Consider the following 21642-nt stretch of genomic DNA (forward strand, 5'->3'; position numbering starts at 1 on the left):
GCGTCAGCACAACTCCCTTCTACAGATTAATGTAATAAAATAGTACTAATATACTGTAACACATAACAACCAATCACGTCTGCTTTCTCTAGTCTAACTTGTATCAGACTGTTCAAAGCCATTATTTGATTGGTTGCTATGTTATGCGGCTCTTGGTCTGCAATGCAAACAGAAAACACCAGATTGTAAGAATAACGGCTCATTGTCACCTGTTTAAATGTAACATTTTATTACAATTGAGGATATCACCAACTCAGCATTCATGATTAAAAATACTTCAGGTTGTTCTGTGATAAAATGGAATATATTATATGTTACTGTAGGAACACAGGATCTGTAAACATTGAGGGATATTCCTGAAACTGGCGATAAGTACTTAATTAAAAACAAACAAAAAAAAACACAATGCCACCTTTATATTCGGTCTTATTTTCAAAACAGTTTAAGGCCAGATAGCCACTAACATTGTGTTAGCAATTATTAATGCTAGTAAAAACTAGATCTAAAAAATAAAAGTGAAACGCGTTTGTTCCTACCATGAATACACCGAATAGAATGAAATGCGTTCTGCAAACCATTTGCTAGTAACAGTAGTACTGGGTACGGTTACTGTACAATGATTTCTAGTGACAGACCTGGTTAAACGCGTTTCACTCGCATTTAAGGCGCACATAATTCTCGCCAGTTGGTACAAGACTTAATGAACAGTTTTCCTGTGTTTACAAACTATAACTGCAAATAATATTAACCTTGATACTTTTAATTTTTGACATCTATGAACGCCGTTTTCCTGGTCAAAAAGTACTAAAAACAAGGTGTAAAATAAAACCACATTTTCATTTTTACCATTAAAAATAACTTACTTTAACGCCCTGCCACTTAGGAGAATCTCTCCCTTGTATCTCACTGCTCGAACGGATTGTGGAAACGTTTTGGTAACCCCTTTTTCCTTAGGAAATAATCTAGCTGCCACAAGAAACAGTACATTTTGGAAGACCGATGATCATGTGTAAATAATAAAAAGACTAAAAACAGCGGCAGAGAGAAGCGAGATGTCTATTTAACAGTCAGCAGACCGTGGAAGGGAAGTTGTATGTAGATGGGAATGGAGGAGAGGCGGAGCTACAGGAATGGAGTCAGCTGGTGATTGGACACACACGCGGGACTCATCGAGGAATGGCTGCGGAAGAGGTCGGGGGGCCGGTGGGGGTGGACCCCGGTCAGGAATCTTTCGAGGACTGGGCTTTATTAATTTCCTGCAGGCAAAAGACAAAATTGTAAAAACAAGATGTCTAGAGAGCATTCTACAAATTAGATTTCTCTGCGCCAAATCTTGTACAAAAGTTACTTTATTGTCAGTCCAAACTTGCGCCCTGTAATATTGTTCTGCTAGTACTTTAATATCGATTATTGAGCCACCAACTGCTGTTTATCTGAATTCAATTTAACAATAAAAAGCGGCATCAGAAAAAAAATGGTTAATTACGTAATTTTTTGGTCTCTCCGGTAATCTGCCACGTTTAATATGATAGTCAAAGACCCATTAAACAGTGACTACCGAGTACAGATGTATGGGATATATGGCGCATTTGTTCAACCCCCCAAATCGCAGCATGTGTGTCCGAATGTGGCATTTGCACCCCAATTTCAAGTACACCCTCTGTGGTATTGCAAGACAGACAAGTTTTAGGCTATAAATTTTGAACCCCCCACCCCCCCTCTTAAAAAAACCCAAAGAAAAATGTATAAATCCTCTGGCTTTACAGGACAAATACTATTTTTATAGGTGGTGCAGAATTTGTTCATTTTGGTAGGAAATAAAAATAGTAACATTCAGAAAAAAAATTGTCCACTTCCAAACAAGTACTTTTCTAAACTAACTTTTTTTGCGGCACTAGGAACGCGCTCACATAGAGACATCATCTATTGTTGGTGTTGAAACATAAATGCTGGATATACTAAGACTCAAGCGACAAACACTGTACACTGACCTCCTTCAGAACAGCTTTCAGTTTAGAGTACGCGTCTTCCAAATCATCGTTAATAATGGCTTCATCAAAGAGACCGGGTTCCTTACCTGGAGATGAGACAAGACAAACACTTAACCCCTTCACGACTGAAAACATTTTCAGGTTTGGGGTACATCCATTTAGTCAAAAATCATTTTATTTTTTTATATCGATTTTCTAGGAGAGATGAAGCTTTCCTCCGTAGCATGTTAGAATAGAACATATACTTTCTAAGTCTGTTAAATGGTGAAAAGGGGACCTAATGTGGGTAGATTTGAAGAAGCGATAGAGCTGTAAACACAAGTTCTTAAGATACTTATTTTTTCAAAATAGCACTATTTAAAAAAAAAATATTCTTCTTAACTTAAGGAGACCCTGGTTTGTTTGATGTCAGCACTAAAAGAATTAATATAAAAACTAGAACATATAGATCAGCTTGAATTAGAGTCAACAGCGCTAGACTGATGTGCAGCACTGCCCTCTGCTGGGGGAGGGATGTCACTGCAACAAGGAGCACGCAGCAGTTACTGTCAATGCTGTAATTAGGATGCAGAGAAGTGGAGATTATAGAAAACTTCTGTATATTTAAGGTGATCTTAAAAACAAACATCATAGAAACACTTCTCGTTATGGTGCTGTAACCTATGGCAACTAATAAAATCCCACTTTGGCATTATACTTCCTGACAACCCAAATAGCAAAAGGGGTGTATGTGGGGGTGGGGTTGGGGGTCCTTTCTGTTACACAATGGAGGGAGGGGGTAGGACTCCCTGTAGTGAGGGCTCCCTGAAACATAAACCATTGAACGGAGGTTTATATGACACTTACTGATCTCAATGTCGCGTTTCGCCACTGCCAGTCTCTTCTGTAAACTTTCCTCGGACTCTGTTTTCCGGTCTCTAAGCCGTTTTTCCTGTTATAGACATTTAGAAGAAAAAAGAGTCAGAGAGAGTTTTTGCGGTAAAAAAATAAGAGTCTTCAGTGTCTGTCTCTCGCTTCAATTCAAATAACAACTAGGAATAAACTTCTAGCATGAGAAATGCGTTGGTTGCTAGGTAAATATTTTAGAACTTAGGTGGAATGCACCGGACACTTCTAGTTCCGGGCAGCATAAGGAGAAGCAGGTCGAGCAAATGGAAGACTGGAAGATTCGGCTTTCAGTTTTTCGTCTGTGCAATCAGCTTACCTCCCTGTAAGTGGACGCCATTTGTATATTATGACTAGTTCATCAGGGGGTTCAATGCTATTAGCTTATAACTGGGCATCAGGCAACTCCTGGATTCAATGCAGGAGGAGCTGGAGCAGCGGGAACATTCACACACGAGAGGCGTGAGTGAAAGCGGAGCAGGATTGGATATCGAGGACATGACCAATGAGGAGCCACATTCACACCATCAGACAGCGCTAGTTGTGGGCGTCAATGACAGCAAGGAACTGCGTATGTCAGTTCAGGTCACTGCCATCCCAGCACAAAAATAATAAAATCAAGAGTATGCAACCAAAACTGAAAATGGGCTTTGTTTAAATATGGGGGTGTCGGGGTGGTTAAATAGTAATGTCATCGTTTTAGGAGATATTTTTAAAAAGTGCAGCTCATTTTGTCGTTTCAATAATTAAGGAATAATTCTGTTGGTTACGTTGTAATTCACAAGACATACATTGTAACAATAACATTTCCTCCCTATCGCCCACTTTTTCTTAATAAACCAAATACGTGACAATAGTGTTGTTATATACTCTATATATAAACTACTTTGATTATTTGTACCAGCAGGTACCGGACTTACCAAGATCTCGACAGACGGAGGTTGGATAGAGATGTAGATGGGATTCAGGTCGGTCTTCTTAATGCTTTTTACCCCCTGCATGTCTATGTCCAGGATACAGATCTGATTCCCGGACTGAACGGCATGGACCGCGGCTTTACTGACGGAGAGGAGACAGCGGGATGGGAGGTCAGATACATAAAGACAGATTTGTGACAAGAAAGGACATGTAAAACAAGAATACAAATTGCTTTCCACGGATGCAGAAACTTCTCATAACTGAAGATATAGAATAATGACTTTACTCCACTGGCTGGAAGTAATTCTGAGCCTCTCATGCACAATTACAGAACAGTTTGCCTTGTACTGGACCACGAGATCACACAGAATAGATCTCTTAGCGAGATTCATTTTTATAGTAAGCAAAAAGATAACAGACCAATCTGTACCATTCTCCCAGGAGCACCGTCGCCCACTGCTGGCTGTGTGATGCTAGTGCAGCCAACACTCATTGACGTAAACTAAACTAACTGCAGCCAATTGGCTTAAAATTTGTGGTCCAGCCATAAAATACACATATATATCAGATGTGAAGCTTCATCATTGGGTCCTCCTGTAATATTTTGGTTTCCACCTCCCAAGACCCTTAGTACACCGAGAATGAATCAGCGACAGGACATCAGATCTTATGTGACCATGTCCATATGTCCTCTCTGATAATCCGATTACTTGGATGAAGAGACTTAGCTAATTAGAGGCTGTCTGAGCCTCACCTGTGCAGGAAACACGGCGTCTGGGAATCAGTGTCTTTACAGATACATATTCCGGTCCCTTCTGAAAGTAAATCCAAAGGATGTTCCACCAATCATCTCCGTTACCCCCAAATGGTACTCTGGCGAGGATCCTCCTTCTGCTGATCAGTGGGGTCCTGGTACAATTAGTGGGGACCTTTGCGAATATTAATCTGATACACAGCTGGCACCTGATTGGAAGGGAACAGTGGAAATCCCAGCAGGAGCAGGCCATCATTTCTACTGTTTCCCTGAAGCACTTGGCACATCCTGATGGTGTTGAAAATTAAGTCAGGAAGATGAAAGGTGCCAGAATAAGATGTAGACGGCACCTAGTGATATATGAACTGCTGATTGCACAATGGCCTTCTCTTAGCCCATGTAAGATAACATTTCGTGATCACATTTGCTCCTACTGATGATTTTTATCTATTTGGAAACCTCAGGTCATCCACCTAAACCCAGATTATACAGGAATCTCATTTGTTATCACCCCCAATAGAGATGACCAGAAAAATGAGCAGAGATTCCTCCCGTAATGGCCGGCAATGTGCACAGCGGATACGGCAGCGATAGCCGCACGACACTGCGCCAGCAATTAAACCTCCCGTCCTTTGTTACGCGCAGTCTTAGCAGCTCCGGCCCTTCTTCCTAATTCACATCTATCCTGAAAAGCTTCCGATTGTTCTTTCAGATATTTGACTTTCAGCAACACTGCGGCCTCTGCGCCTGTGAGCTCATATAGAATAATCTATTTGTAGATGTTGAATAGACATTTGGAAACATGAATCTAATCTACGTTCTATGACAATAATAATTATAATGGCTCCTAGCAATAGGAGACGGATGCCTGTGGTAAATTGGATGAGTCGCCCAGATTTTAATTTTTAAAAACGATTTTGTACCACTAATGTTCTACCATCCTGACATACATAAGATAATAAAATAAACGAGGCTTCATTTATAGACAAGGAAATGCCTTAATTCTAGACGGAAACCGAGCTCCAGAAAGATTCACAGACATTATACTTTCTCCCCCCCCCTCCCCCATCCGGACTCTACAGGTGCAAATCACGCAAATCCGCATATGTGCGTGGCCGGGTTTCTGGGCCGACTTAGTACTCATCCTACATCGGGCCCCTGGTATCAGCATTCTAGCACAATGTTATACAGAAGACACGGGTTCGAGATAACTAAATACGTGCGCAGCCTGTGCTGATTACTGTAACAGGTGTTTGTAGGGTTAATATCACAGGCTGCAGAGGAGACGTCCGAGTAACTGAGATTTATCACTAACGAGATCCTGGCTGTGGCCCCCAGGGACCCGTAACCACAGAGAGCTCATACATACATGGTCTCCACAGACCATCAGCAAATGAGGTGTAATTACAGTGCTGTTCATACGTGTCCGGACCAACATGCAACATGGAATGAGCTCAGAACTCACAGTGTGTACTGAACATATTGGAATAAGATGTACAAGTCACTCAGGACTGGTGTGAAGTCGGGATATGCTCTGTGGGTGTCACATGCAGTAAGAGTGACAGGATGGCTACCGGTTCTGATAATATTGGTGCATCAGGAGTCTGGAACAACAATTATTCCATGTTAGAGAATTCCAGTAACAAAAATACAATGGGACACACGGAAACCTACTGAGGTGTCGTATAAAGCTGCATTAACACCTAACCGGCAAAACGTTTATGTTCTCCACATAGAGATGGCTACGGGGGACAGGACTACCAATCAGAGGTCACAACCTCTATGACGGAGGCTTCTGATTGGTTGTCCCTGTCACACCCCCCTCCGCAGTGTCACACAGCCCTGGTTACTGGGCCGGGCTGAGAGCAGAACCAGGGAGTCCCGGGAAGAACGGCTACCGGGGAGGGAACATTACTAATAACAAGCAGTAATGCAGCTTTATATGGGCACTAAATGTTTTAGTTCCCCGTTATTGCATCAGGCGCCCGAGGACTGTGAGCGTTGGACTAACCTGGTCCCGTACATGTTCCCTGAAAACACAGCGTGTTCTATAAACTCCCCGCTATCGATCCCACGCTGCATCTCCTGGACGGTCACAAAGTGGTAATCTGCAGAGCGAACAGGAGAACATGTCAAACAGGACCGAAGTGATCATACCGGACATACAGTCATGTCTTAGGAATACTGTTATTAATTACAAAGAAATGTTGAAAAAATCATATAAAATCACCAAACACAATGCCCCCCCCCCCTCATTTTATAGGGTTAAAATATTCTTACACATGGTCATATTGTAGTTAAACTCACAAAACAAATTCTCTTTACAAATGTCTGTTCAAAATGCTAGTATTTTTAAAATAAAAAAAAATGTAAACAATATCAGAATTTCTTTTTTTTGTTTGGTTACATCTGCAAGATGATAATTTAACGCACATTCTGTATCTAACCTCTTATCATTACCTTTACTCTCTAACTGAAAATAATACAAAAGAAGAAAAAGAAAAAACAATCTGTACCTTTTCCATCAGCCTCCCCTGGTCTGGGCTTCCTGGTGGTGTCTGAAATTGGAGATAAATGAATATATGACATCAGAATGATCTCATTAAGAGGTTAAATCACTGTTACTATCAGTAGAACAAGGATCTAGCCGTTTCATAGCCGTGATAAAGATATATAATTGTTGCTTTGTATTTTCCATCACTAACAGTGAAATGTTGCATGCAGATAGAAGGAGACATGTGGGGTCGGATACTCACGGGACACAGAGAATCCGAACACTCCTTCAAATTCCTTCAGCAGCCTCTTTAAGAGCGTGCTCTTTCCCGCACCAGAGGGTCCGCTGAGCACCACAGGTCTGGGTCCAGCCATCACTGCAGAGACAAAATACCAGGATTCAGTATCAGAGGCTGGGGAACGTTCCTGAGCGGCTGAGCTCAGTACCAGCTAATCCCGGTGATGCCCCAGGGAGAGGCCACCGGGTGAAACGTCAACCGGATCACAAGACTTAAAGGGATTGTGCATAAGGAAAAGCAAAGATTAGCAAAGATTTCCTTTATCTCCTCACAGTGCACTTACGCCAATCCAAAGGAGGTGCAACATTGGGGGTATGACCGGGTCTAGAAAGGGAGGAAATATGACAGAGAGCAGCCAAGAGGTAGCAGCCAAAACACCCTAAATTTGCCGACAGGCTGCACAGAGAGGCAATATGAGCGTATGTCCGGCATATACCCTTAAAGGTATATTGGCCAATAACATCATATTGACTTCCAACATGTGAATTAATTAAATGCTTAATCACAAACAGCTGTTATTCTCTTTGCACCAAACTGCAATACAAGGGGGGGGGGGGGGAGGGGGGGATTCAATTGGCCGTGAGGTGGTGCTGGACATCGTCTCGATGTCAGGTCAATGTGGTAAGTAGTCAGCTCATTTCCCCCCCATGTATCTGTGGGACACGAGGGAAAACGAGCAGAGATTTTAGTAAAAACTCCGACGTGAGGTGTCTCCCGGGGACTGTTCTGGAGACTCGTCCCATCGCCTCGCGGCCAAGTGAATCCCCCCCCCCAATAAACTGCGAATCTAAAAAGAAGTGACAAAAATTAGCTGGTACTGTTCACAATTTGGAATACAGCACTGTGCTCATTATTATGTATTTTTTTCTAGGAATAGGTTAAACCCGTATCAGAAAACAAATGTGCAAACACGCTGTACTGGGAACTGAACGCACCATAACAGCCCTGACGGCGACAATTCTATGAATCACACAAAGGGAAAATAAATATTAATAACTTAATAAACAAACATCTGGCGTAGCCGGGAGGGCAGGTGACACTAAATATACAATATAACCAGGCGTGGAACACGAATGTTACAGAAATGGGGAATTACCCATCACGGATATATTTATATTCCAGGCAGAGACATTTTCCTATAGTCTATACGTCCTGATCTGGAAAAGTTTACAAATAACAGTACGCTGCAGCGAGGAGCTGGCGCAGCGCTAGAGATGGTGGCGTTACGTTGCATGGAGCCCCCACCGCTCTGACACTAGAACAGATGGGAGCGCCCAGAAGAACAAATTCCTACTAAACGGAGACAATTGTTCTCTACATTCTGCCCTGGGGCAGAGTCAGATATACAGGAAGACGTGAGAGAAGAACAGGTTTCTGTATAATGAGAAGCACCTATATCCGAGCACTGTGCAGAGCGAGGGTAACACAGGACGTTACAGGATATAAATCATGTTGATCAGTCGCTGTGTGATCTGATGATAGACTGAGATTACTGAGTGTCCTGCACTCATCAGGTAGAAGCAGATAACAGCCTCAGAGCGTCTGTTACACTGACAGACAGAGCAGGAAGCTGCTTCATTCATATACCGACTACAAATCTATTTCCTGCATTTAATTCTACTGCTAATCTGATTTATCAAAGATAAGTGTAATCTCCTGCGATTCAATGATTCCAGACCGAACCTGCGTATATATCACACAGATGGGAGACGGAACCTGCGGCTCAGTGGTTAGCACTTCTGCCTCACAGCACTGGGGTCATGAGTTCAATTCCCGACCATGGCCTTATCTGTGTGGAGTTTGTATGTTCTCCCTGTGTTTGCGTGGGTTTCCTCCGGGTGCTCCGGTTTCCTCCCACACTACAAAAACATATTAGAAGGTTAATTGGCTGCTATCAAAATTGACTCTAGTCTGTGTCTGTGTGTGTGTATAAATAAATGGTGATGATTATGATATCACACAGACGGGGGAGCGGACCTGCGTATATCACACAGACGGGGGACAGATCCTGTGTATATGATGCAGACAGCTTACACACTACAGATAACAGGCCTCTGATACATATACACTCACGGTACAATATGTCAGTATAACACCATCAGCACAGAGAGCAGACACACAACAAGCAGCAGGAAGCCCCCAGACTCCCCTCAGCCACCTACCAGACTCCTGGATCTCCTCACACTGCTGGCGATGGGCAGACTGCAGCCTCTGTGATCCCCACACAGTGACAGCTCAGGCGGAGGCCGGTACATCTGTAATCTGACCTGCATTCCACCGACACACCCAGCTACACTCATCACCAGCTGACAGCTCCCCAGCACACGAGGGGTTAACAGCCAGTGTCCTGCACACACTTTATGCTTCAGTGACAGTATGTACAGCTCCAATATTTCCTGCATGGTGTCAGCAGCACACGTACAGAATTATAACAAGGACGTGACGTGGAGATAAAATAGGGATAAGAACCCTGATCTTAAGAGCTCACAATCTAAAAAGTGTGGCCCTCCAGCTGTTTAACTACAGGCCCCAACATGCCCTGTTGACTGCTGGGAATTGTACTTCCATGACACCCAAAGAGCCACAGGCTGACAACCTATGATTTAAAGAGTCGTTCTCCCTACAGAGGAATGTATCCGACTAGCATGAACGTGCCCTCCTGAAACTTTTACCAAATATTCAGCTTCCTTCTGCGCCTTTCAGTCGTGTGTTTATATAATCAGGAACCACAGTGAATAAAGTTGTACCTAGAGAGCAGCACTATGTCATATTGCAGGACAGCAAAAAGAGCTCAGTGCAAATCTATAAAGACATGACTGAAAAGCACAGAGGGAAGCTAGAATCATCATCATCATTTATTTATATAGCGCCAGCAAATTCCGTAGCGCTTTACAATCGGGAACAAACATTAATAAGACAATACTGGGTAATACATACAGACAGAGAGGTAAGAGAACCCTGCTCGAAAGCTTATAATCTATAGGATGACAACGCAATGGATTTATTTATAGCAGAAGGAACAATCCAAAGACATTAAAGTCATCTGAAGGTGGACAATAGGAGACTGTCTGTTGGTTTGGAGGAAGAGATCCCAAGGACAGGGTGCAGTACAAGAGAAGCCACGGAGGTCTTAAGTCCATGGGAGCATCAAAGGTTATCTGGGGGGCTGATGAGGGTTTTGTAGGGAAGATCTTACATTACGTATTGTGCCGTTTTCTCCAGGTTAGTGTCTTGGTATTCAGCTCAGTGGTGTGCATGGTTTATATACACAGCAGCTTATGGGTTAGTTTACAGCCTAACGAGACTGGGCTCCTAAGAGGCGGAGAGCTACGACTTCTGGTAGTCACCATCTTCTTGGTCCTTGGGGGGCATCGTGGTGAGTTCATGCTCTAATGGGAGAACCATCTAATCTTCAGCAGCTAAATATATCCTCCAAAGCGGATTAAAAGGAGGAAGAGAGTAATCCGCAGCCAGCGACAGAATACGTTACAGTAAGACGTTTAGTGACCAAGCTCTATCCTTAATTATACCCTGTCTGACCCCAGCGTCACGCCTGAAAGTGTTATCCGAGTGATCTCTATTAGACGGCAGGAAGAAGAGATTTTCTCCAGTAGCGAAGATGTGACCAAGGTAGTGGGGGAGCGATATCACATCTATACCGATCAATATAATATGTACAGATGTATCTAACAACCCCGGCTCCACACGGCTAAAGGCGCTAGGGAATTTGCTGGCGCTATATAAATAAATGTTGATGATTGTGCCTGTGGCACATCAAGGGTTAAGCTGCCAACACATGCAGTGATCTTCCCAAGGTGTGCGGACAACGGACAACCACAAGATGGCAGCAATCTTGCTGCACAATTTAGCAGATTTAGACCAAATTGGCCAGAAATAGAAACGTGTGTGGGTGCTCCACTGTGCACCAGAGATGGCCGAGGACAATTACCATCCACCCAGATTATACAGTGAGCTGGGGACCTCCATCACCAGGACTGAGCCGCGCTATAAGCCTACACTAATGATGGGATGTACACTATAGAGATCAGAAAACGTGGCTGCTTATTAATTGCAATAACTTTTTGAGGTTTCCTCCAATTCTTACAGACATACACAGCAGCTAAATTTTGCCCAAGTCAGTTTAATGAATATACAAGTAATATCAACGTTGTATTTGTGAAAAAACATCCCTGCAAACTCTACAAGTAGCACACGAGCAGGGTTCCCATAAGTTTAAAATGAAAAAGAACCCAAAAATCCTGGGACACCCATGTGACCTGGAGTCTGCTCAGGCCGTTACCCTTTCCTTACAAATAAGCTAGAACAGCTATAAGAACCAATGTTCCTTCCCTGATACTTTGGTGCATCAGATGGGTGACTTAGGAGAAGCTGGAGATCTCTAATGAAACAAATGGGACACGGATGATGTGAGTTACATTGAGTTTAACAGACACAGACTGACCACTGTCCTCCGGTAATAGCAGGAGATAGAAATCACACGACCAACATGATCTAAATCAGGACTAAGTGTTACCATGTGCTGCACAAGTAGAGAGAGTAAAACTGCTGGAAAATAAAGGACAAACAATTCCCAGGAAATGAGAATTATTCACACTCCCTAATACTAAGGACAGTGCAGCACATGCAGAGGATTGCATTCACAAAGGCCTTTAATAAATGCCCCTGGGGGTATAATTACCAGCATTGAGTTATATTTCTGATGCATGTGATGAAAACAGGATGTTACGATCTTCCAGCAAATTTATAATCAGCTTCAGTAGGAGTAATAAACGTTAGTTTCAAAAGGTTTTAAAAGGATGCAAAATTAACTCGTCAAACACGTCTGGAAGTTGTACAAAAACTGTGGAATTGGCCGATGCTTCCATCATACACCAATAGATTTTAAATAGCACCTTTTATTACCATGTATTTCCATGCAGCTCTGTACAGTAGGGAAATAGTATATTAACATGTTAGATGTAGAGGACAAACAGGACAAAAACAAAGGAAAGGGGAAAGACAGGACAATCAAGGAGCATAAACGCAAGAATAGCAGAACAGTACACGTATATAATATGTGTATATAGGGTGTAATAGGACGTACATGGGGTGTAACAGGTCAGGTACATAACAAACCAGTGTCATCAGTACATACAAGAGCCGAGATACAAGATGACTGGAGAGGATAGGTCCTGTTCTTCACAGCTTACAATCTAACTGGGACGTGGCAACAAGATGAGTGACTTCCACACATGGCGCAGCGCACGGGAGAAGTCTGTGGTAATCAGCGGGTAGTCGAGGTACCAGTCATCGGCATAGCGGAGGGTCAGGAGGGAGTGTGGGGTGAGATGAGTTTGGAGATGACGGAGGCATAGGGCGTGTGGCTGAGTAAACTGAATTTGATTTGTTGGGGAACGAGGAGTTTGGGAGGCAGAAATGAAGATCATCAATCCAGGTGAGTAAATTCTCACTCTGTATAGACAGTGACAGCGCTCACACCTCTAGAGGTCATCTAGGGACAGGCCTAGCATGAGGTAAGCTGGGGAGTCAGGCAGCAAGCCCTGGAGAGCTGCCACATTGATTAAAGCGACAACATTTAATATGCTGTACACTACACACCTGTACTTGTCGTGTATCTTCAGTTCCAGCTGGGGTCACTGTGAACGGCTGTGAAATCAGCGATGGCCCAACCCCTAGAGCCAACGTCCAGCGATGGCCGATCCCCTACAGCCAACGGCCAGCGATGGCCCATCCCCTACAGCCAACGGCCAGCGATGGCCCATCCCCTACAGCCAACGATGGCCGATCCCCTACAGCCAACGATGGCCGATCCCCTACAGCCAGCGATGGCCGATCCCCTACAGCCAGCGATGGCCGATCCCCTACAGCCAGCGATGGCCGATCCCCTACAGCCAACGGCCAGCGATGGCCCATCCCCTACAGCCAACGGCCAGCGATGGCCCATCCCCTACAGCCAACGATGGCCCATCCCCTTCAGCCAACGGCCAGCGATGGCCCATCCCCTTCAGCCAACGATGGCCCATCCCCTTCAGCCAACGGCCAGCGATGGCCCATCCCCTTCAGCCAACGGCCAGCGATGGCCCATCCCCTACAGCCAACGGCCAGCGATGGCCCATCCCCTACAGCCAACGGCCAGCGATGGCCCATCCCCTACAGCCAACGGCCAGCGATGGCCCATCCCCTACAGCCAACGGCCAGCGATGGCCCATCCCCTACAGCCAACGGCCAGCGATGGCCCATCCCCTACAGCCAACGGCCAGCGATGGCCCATCCCCTACAGCCAACGGCCAGCGATGGCTGTGGTCTCTATGGCGATTTCCTGACCAATTAATGGACCATAAACGCTGCTTGTTGCATTAATGGTCCATTAAGAGGTCGGAAAACTGGCATTTTGCGACATCCTGTTTAACATGCGTCAATCATCTATAATTCAGCAACTATTAAAGGTACAGTGATTGAGTCGGATGGACCGTGCGTAACAAACACTCACCTCTGTGTATGACACAACATGTACACTGGATCCCTAGTTTCATTCCCTTTTCATGTACCCAAGTAATTGTATAGCAGGATTTATGGCTGCCAGTTATAGCACCCAAAATAAACATCCCGTGTACATTAGTAGTGGTGTCAAACACTATATCCTCAACGGTTCTAAAATGGATAACTGAGCACTTGGTAACAAAAAACTACAAGCCACCGTCAAACACCGCTATCCCCTTTATTTGCTTATTTGGCAAATACAGAACAGCTGTAAAGTCTAATAAGCAGTGAACACATTACATTCATCAAGGAATAGGGAGGTCAGTACAGAAGACAGATTCTGCCTTCTAATCTCACTGGTAACAGAAATGTTCTGTACAGTACACAGGAGCTTTTCCAGTGAGGTCACAACTGATTTTCTAAGCTTTGCCATTTCTGCTTTTTGTCCTGCATCTGATCCTCTCTAAAGAACCACTAAGCTTAAAATACAGGTTTCTGAAACTTGTCAGAGCTGAAGATAGGAGATAAAGCTGTGATTGTGGACATAACGCAGACTTCCTGTCCAGTAATCCTACTGGAAGACGCTGCAGGCAGCCTCTCCCGTCCCTGAACACTGTGAGAACGTATATTGTATGTGAACACAACATCTATATATTTGCATACTTCTAATGGCGTTTTACTGCAGCCAATTTTGTTCCAGGTTTAGTGGCCCTTTAAGAGTCCTGTATATTTCTGTTCATGCTGGAAGGAGAAGGAAGTGATGCATTACAATTTACTTTATACAAAAGCTGCAGTGGAAAGTTAGAGTAACCCAGAATACCACATTTTACACATACAAGATCGTGCATTTTTAGGGACAGTTTATCAAATGAGCTAAATATAAGAAACCTGCATTTATTTAATGATGCCAACTGGGTGATTACAACATACGCTGAGCTAGTGATAGTACCATGGGATAATCGCTGTGTATAATGTGAGTGCACATGATTGGAGTCATTTCCACAGACTGAAGAGGTTACATTGTATCCCCGTTACTGCTCCGTGAAGGTCAGTGGCAGATACAGAGCACCGAGTATACTGCGTATAAGGACTGCTGGGCTTTGGTGGGACTCTCAGGGGAAGATGGCAGAGACCGAACTTTTACATTTATATCTATTCCCTTATTGTATGAATTATCACATATTATTACCAGTTACACAAACCACTAATACCCGTGATGGTGATATTGTACTAACCAATACAGTTATATTCACACATTGCTATGAGAATACGTAACACTTATTACCAGCGTGCATTAATAGGTTATATATATGTATTGTATATTAGGTGTATGTCATGGGATGAGGGGAGAAAATAACTGGTATAGAGGCCAACGTCCTTCAGACCCTGGACGTCTGAGCCGGGGTTACAGTCTCCCCAGGTTTTCGGGGCTCTCCTGGGATATATATTTTACTGACAAGTTCAGCAGGGCTGTGACTGCAGAATCTGCATCTGTCTCTTATTGTTCACTTTAAAGCCTGAGAACCATTAAGGGCTCGTTCCGCAGTTAATGTGTTTTTCAGCCGCTAACACCTGAAGAGAGCATTAAATAGAGGATGTATCAATTCTTATGGGCTCGTTCCCACCATTACATCCTAAACACAGGTGTGATATCACTGTACACAACACAGAGGCAGTATCATGTCAATTATACATCACATAAGATGCATTATATGATTTATGGAACACATAAAACACATCAAATTATACAGGTAACACATAGGAGACACCATTAGAAGTGGTAGCCAGAGAGTGGCGATACCGCCAGCGCTCTCTGACCCTACTAATGGTCAGTAACTTCCTTATATATTAGCGTTAGTAGCGCTGCTCTTGTCTGGGTACTGTAGCGTTTGCTGGTCATAAACAGGGACCTCATGATAATAGAATACCAGCGACACCATTTGCCTACATTAGCTGGATTCATAGAGTTGCGCCTACCTAGATCTGACAGGGTATTTGTCCTTTAGCCGGCTACCTAATATTTTCCAATATCTATGCTTAGCTGGCCATAATAAATATACAACATTTCCTTTGGCTCACACACCTGCCGATACCGTCATTAACGCTATCTGGTTCAAAATCTATGGTGCATAATTATATACCAGTATCAGTAGAGATTTCTCTTCATCTTTTTGTAGGTATAGCAGCGGCTGCCGTTTGATAACTAGGCCTCTCTAGCATGTGGCATTATCTGTATACACTAGTGGTATTCCCTGTGCTTGTTACTATAGGACATTTGCTCTATGGCCAGCATGAAATTTAGGTCTTCAGAGGCATTTTGACTCTTACTTACATTTTGGACCTTGATAATTATAAACTAATACAGGTATACCCAGGTTATGTTCCTGGCTCCACTATCCGTGGTAGAATTTTAATAAACTCTTGCGCTAAACTAAACCATTTTTGTTTTTTCTTTTTACACATTTTTTTCTCTTTTATTTCACTTTCTTATTGTGAGGATATTTCTACTTTAATAGAGATATGTTTTTAAGATATTCTATTAATAAAGGCATTTGCCCTATATGAACAGGAATTTTATGATTGGTTCATCTGTTTCTATTCCATTTTGCAGTTATCAGTATAGGCATGAACCTATAATGTGAGTCATTTTCCACTTTATTCACAGGTATTATCCTGTAATATTAAAGATATAGTGTATCACTTAGATGGATAAGGAGTGTTCTAGTAATCCATTTCTCTTTCCTCTTTCTTTTGTTACTTGATGTCAAATAAATGGAAAGAGCACCCCTCATCACAATAATGATTAAGATATTCAGATGAGGTATATCCTGACTCTGTGCGGATTACTTCCCCTTTTTCTCTTGACCATTAGAATGTGTGTAATATACAGATCCCCAGTATATAATGTGTGTAATATACAGAGCCCAGCATATAATGTGTGTAATATACAGAGCCCAGCATATAATGTGTGTAATATACAGAGCCCATCATATAATGTGTGTAATATACAAAGCCCAGCATGTGTGTAATATACAGATCCCCAGCATATAGCGTGTGTAATATACAGATCCCCAGCATATAGCGTGTGTAATATACAGATCCCCAGCATATAGCGTGTGTAATATACAGAGCCCAGCATATAATGTGTGTAATATACAGAGCCCAGCATATAATGTGTGTAATATACAGAGCCCAGCATATAATGTGTGCAATATACAGAGCCCCCATCATATAATGTGTGCAATATACAGAGCCCCCATCATATAATGTGTGCAATATACAGAGCCCCCATCATATAATGTGTGCAATATACAGATCCCCAGCATATAGCGTGTGTAATATACAGATCCCCAGCATATAGCGTGTGTAATATACAGAGCCCAGCATATAATGTGTGTAATATACAGAGCCCAGCATATAATGTGTGTAATATACAGAGCCCAGCATATAATGTGTGTAATATACAGAGCCCCCATCATATAATGTGTGCAATATACAGAGCCCCATCATATAATGTGTGCAATATACAGAGCCCCCATCATATAATGTGTGCAATATACAGAGCCCCCATCATATAATGTGTGCAATATACAGAGTCCACCATATAATGTGTGTAATATACAGAGCCCCATCATATAATGTGTGTAATATACAGAGCCCAGCATATAATGTGTGTAATATACAGAGCCCAGTATATAATGTGTGTAATATACAGAGCCCCCATCATATAATGTGTGTAATATACAGAGCCCAGTATATAATGTGTGTAATATACAGAGCCCCCATCATATAATGTGTGTAATATACAGAGCCCAGCATATAATGTGTGTAATATACAGAGCCCAGCATATAATGTGTGTAATATACAGAGCCCAGCATATAATGTGTGTAATATACAGAGCCCCCATCATATAATGTGTGTAATATACAGACCCCCATCATATAATGTGTGTAATATACAGACCCCCATCATATAATGTATGTAATATACAGACCCCCATCATATAATGTATGTAATATACAGACCCCCATCATATAATGTATGTAATATACAGATTAATATAATGTATGCAACATATAAAAGACACTATAATGTATGGAATATATAAACCACATTAAGGAACATATATGGGAGACGCTAGTACATATTAAATAATGTATAAAGAAGACATTACAATGTAAGGAATATATGAAACAGCATTACACTATTTGGATATATACGAGACAATTCTAATGTAAGCTAGATATAGATTATTATAATGTATGGCACATATAGATTATTATAATGTATGGAACCTATAGATTATTATAATGTATGGAACATATAGGAGACACTATAATTCATGAATACATAGACCACATCATGTACCGCACTCCCATTCGTGACCTCTTCCTCTCCCATTCCTTTGGTCCAATGGTTCTTACAGAAACATAGATCTCCCTCTGATACTGCTTCCACCATGGGGGTCTCTACTTCTCCCACGATCCCCACCCTGTACACCGCCAAGGAGGTGGTGCAGGTGTCCTACTGTCTCCACCTTCAGCGTTATTCCCCCTGAACCCTCCTTTGAAGTTCACTCCATCCGCCTCTTCTCCCCTCTCCACCTTCGCGTTGCTGTCACCTATTGACCTCTGGCCCTTCCTCCCAATTTCTTGATAACTTTGCTGCCTGACTTTCCTATTTCCTATCTTCTGATTTTCCCACTATTATTAGTGGGGATTTAAACATCCCAACCGACTCTCCTATTACTACCACTTGCTCTAAACTCCTAACTCTCACTTCCTCCTATGGCCTCTTTCAATGAACAACTTCTACCACCCACCATGATGGTCACTCCCTGGACTTAGTGTTCTCCCATCTCTGTGACATCTCCAACTTCTCCAATTTTGACTTCCCCCTCTCTGACCACAATCTCCTTTGCTGTACCCTCTCTTTCCCCTTGCCCCCCAACTCCCACTCAAAGGTGCTCGCAAGCTGCGTCCCTTCAATAGCATTGACCCCATCATCATTGCGTGCTCCCTCAAACCCTTACTCGCTCTCATCTCTTTCCTATCGTGCCCCAACGCCGCTGTTTCTCTTTACAACTCCACACTCTCTGTTGCCCTTGATACGGCATCCCCAGCCACCCCCTTCATCTTCGCTAATCTAATCCCCAATCCTGGCAATCCAATCTTACTCACCTCCTCCAAAAGAGTTTCCACTCCTCTGAACACCAATGGAGAAAATCTCGCTTCATTGCCGACTTAATACATTTTAAATTCACCCTTTGCTGTCCATCAAAGTTTATCCGTTTTCTCTCTATCCAATGCCTGTCGTCACCTTGCTCACCTCTTTAACCTCTCTCTCCCCACTGGTATCTTCACCTTGGCCTACTAGCATGCTCCCATCGCCCCTATTCTCAAGAAACTGTTCCGTGACGCAACCTTTCTCTCCAACTATCGCCCCATATCTCTGCTTCCCCTTTGCTTCTAAAATTCTGAACGACCTGTCTTCAATCGTGTGACCCACTTTCTCTCTTCCCACTCTATTCTTGACCCTCTCCAGTCTGGCTTCTGTCCCCTTCACTCAACTGAAACTGCCCTCACTAAAGTAACAAACAACTTACTCTCAGCTAAATCCAAAGGTCACTTCTCCATTCTCGTACTTCTTGACCCCTCTGCTGCTTTTGACGTCGATCATTCTCTCCTTCTCGCCAACCTTCACGCCCTAGGTCTGCGCAAAACGGGCCTCTCCTGGTTTGCCTCTTACCGCTCTGGCTGCTCTTTTAGCGTGTCTGCTTCAGACTCTTCCCCACCACCCTTCCTCTTTCTATTGGAGTCCCCCAAGGCTCTGCCCTTGGCCCTCTGCTCTTCTCTCTCTACATCACCTCTCTCGATGACTTTATTCAATCATCTGGCCTCCAATACCACCTCTATACTGATGACACGCAAATCTATCTGTCCTCCCCTGACCAAGGTATCCAGCTGTCTCTCTGCTGTAACTACCTAGATGTCAAAATCTTCAGTCCTTCATACACTCACTCAAAACTCACCTTTTCAACCTCAATTATTCTACCACCTCCTAATCAATCTATCCATCATCTCCTCTTCCTCGCCAGCCATCTCCATCTCTCCCCAGTTGGTCCTACTGTCTCTCACCACCCCTTCCTCTAGAATGTAAGCTCTCATGGGCAGGGTCCTCTCTACCCATTGTCCCATGTATGTCTACTGTCTGACTCCATTACTCACACTCATCTGTGCTACTTATGTGTATTACCACATCTATTTGTTACTTGCGTCTGTATCTGGCGCTACGGAACCTGTGACACCTTGTAAATAAATAATAATAATAATAATGTAGTATATTAAATTTAAAAACATGGATACTCTGCTCTCTCCGACTACACAATAAATGCTGTTCTAACTGGTTTTCTATATTAAAAACAGGGAATGTTATTTCCACATATTGCAATATATGTTAAGATGACCAACTAACCAAAGTCTTCCCATTCCGGTCAGTCCTAACATGATGAAATGCTAGGCTATACATCTGGGCTTAAGGCTTACCTGCACAGTTTGTAAAAGCAAGTCTTTCCCAAGCACTAGCAGCCGTGGGAGACCTGGGACTCACAAGCTGGAATTAATGTAAAGAACTAAAGGACAGGAAGCAGGGGAGATGGAACTTACATGGTGTAAACAAAACAGACATAGATCCTCTGCACTCTCCATGTACAGACTTGGGTGTAAGAGAGGTCAGCTGAACAAGCGCTGGTCTCATCATCATCATCATCATCATCATCATCATCATTTATTTATATAGCGCCACTAATTCCGCAGCGCTGTACAGAGAACTCATTCACATCAGTCCCTGCCCCATTGGAGCTTACAGTCTAAATTCCCTACTATAGACACACACTCACACATAGACAGACAGACAGAGAGAGAGACTAGGGTCAATTTTTTATTGCAGCCAATTAACCTACCAGTATGTTTTTGGAGTGTGGGAGGAAACCGGAGCACCCGGAGGAAACCCACGCAAACACAGGGAGAACATACAAACTCCACACAGATAGGGCCATGGTCGGGAATTGAACTCATGACCCCAGTGCTGTGAGGCAGACATGCTAACCACTACGCCACTGTGCTGCCCGCCTGTCTCCAGGAGTTACTTGAATTGAATTGAATGAATTGAATGAATGAATATATATATATATATATATATATATATATATATATATATATATATACACACTAGTATAATGTATAGGGGACACTAGTGTAGAGCATACAACATATATAAAGGTATATAAGGTACAGTGATGTATATAATATACCTGCAGACACCAGGCAGGACCCTCCTGCAGATCAGGATTCAGTAGTATAATGTATATAACATATATAACATATATAGGGTACAGGGATGTATATAATATATATAACGTATATAATATACCTGCAGGCACCAGACAGGACCCCCCCTGCAGATCAGGGACAGTAGTATAATGTATATAAGGTACAGTGATATATATAATATACCTGCAGACACCAGGCAGGACCCTCCTGCAGATCAGGGACAGTAGTATAATGTATATAACATATATAGGGTACAGGGATGTATATAATATATAATATACCTGCAGGCACCAGACGGGACAAGAATCTCCTGCTGATCATGGACTCAGCTCTCTGTAAATGGGGGGTGGGACCACGTGTACAGTACTGCACAGAGGCGTGGCCTGACTGTGTCGTCATAACAGGGTGTGGTTTCCCTCAATCTCCAGGGGCGTGCCCTATCTCCATAGCGACGGAAACAGTCATGAAT

At 43.1% G+C, this 21642-nt stretch overlaps 1 protein-coding gene across 3 annotated transcripts; it reads right to left on the reverse strand.

Annotated features, from left to right (window-relative positions):
- Window positions 1-212: 212 nt before the first annotated feature.
- GUK1 (guanylate kinase 1) lies at window positions 213-21545 on the reverse strand. 3 transcript variants are annotated; one of them, XM_075214137.1, is made up of 8 exons: window positions 21455-21545; window positions 7305-7418; window positions 7065-7106; window positions 6560-6656; window positions 3797-3935; window positions 2838-2922; window positions 1992-2077; window positions 213-1256 (listed from the first exon to the last, which is right to left on the reverse strand). In XM_075214137.1, the coding sequence occupies exons 1-8, from the start codon at window positions 21492-21494 to the stop codon at window positions 1221-1223; spliced, it is 639 nt and encodes a 212-aa protein (XP_075070238.1). In that variant the 5' UTR covers window positions 21495-21545; the 3' UTR covers window positions 213-1220. The 3 variants fall into 3 exon arrangements, with proteins under 3 accessions (XP_075070238.1, XP_075070240.1, XP_075070241.1); XM_075214139.1 differs by lacking the exon at window positions 21455-21545 and adding an exon at window positions 15299-15413; XM_075214140.1 differs by lacking the exon at window positions 21455-21545 and adding an exon at window positions 9503-9600.
- Between the last annotated feature and the right edge of the window lie 97 nt (window positions 21546-21642).

This window comes from Mixophyes fleayi, chromosome 5, assembly GCF_038048845.1.
Source record: "Mixophyes fleayi isolate aMixFle1 chromosome 5, aMixFle1.hap1, whole genome shotgun sequence".
NCBI lineage: Eukaryota > Metazoa > Chordata > Amphibia > Anura > Limnodynastidae > Mixophyes > Mixophyes fleayi.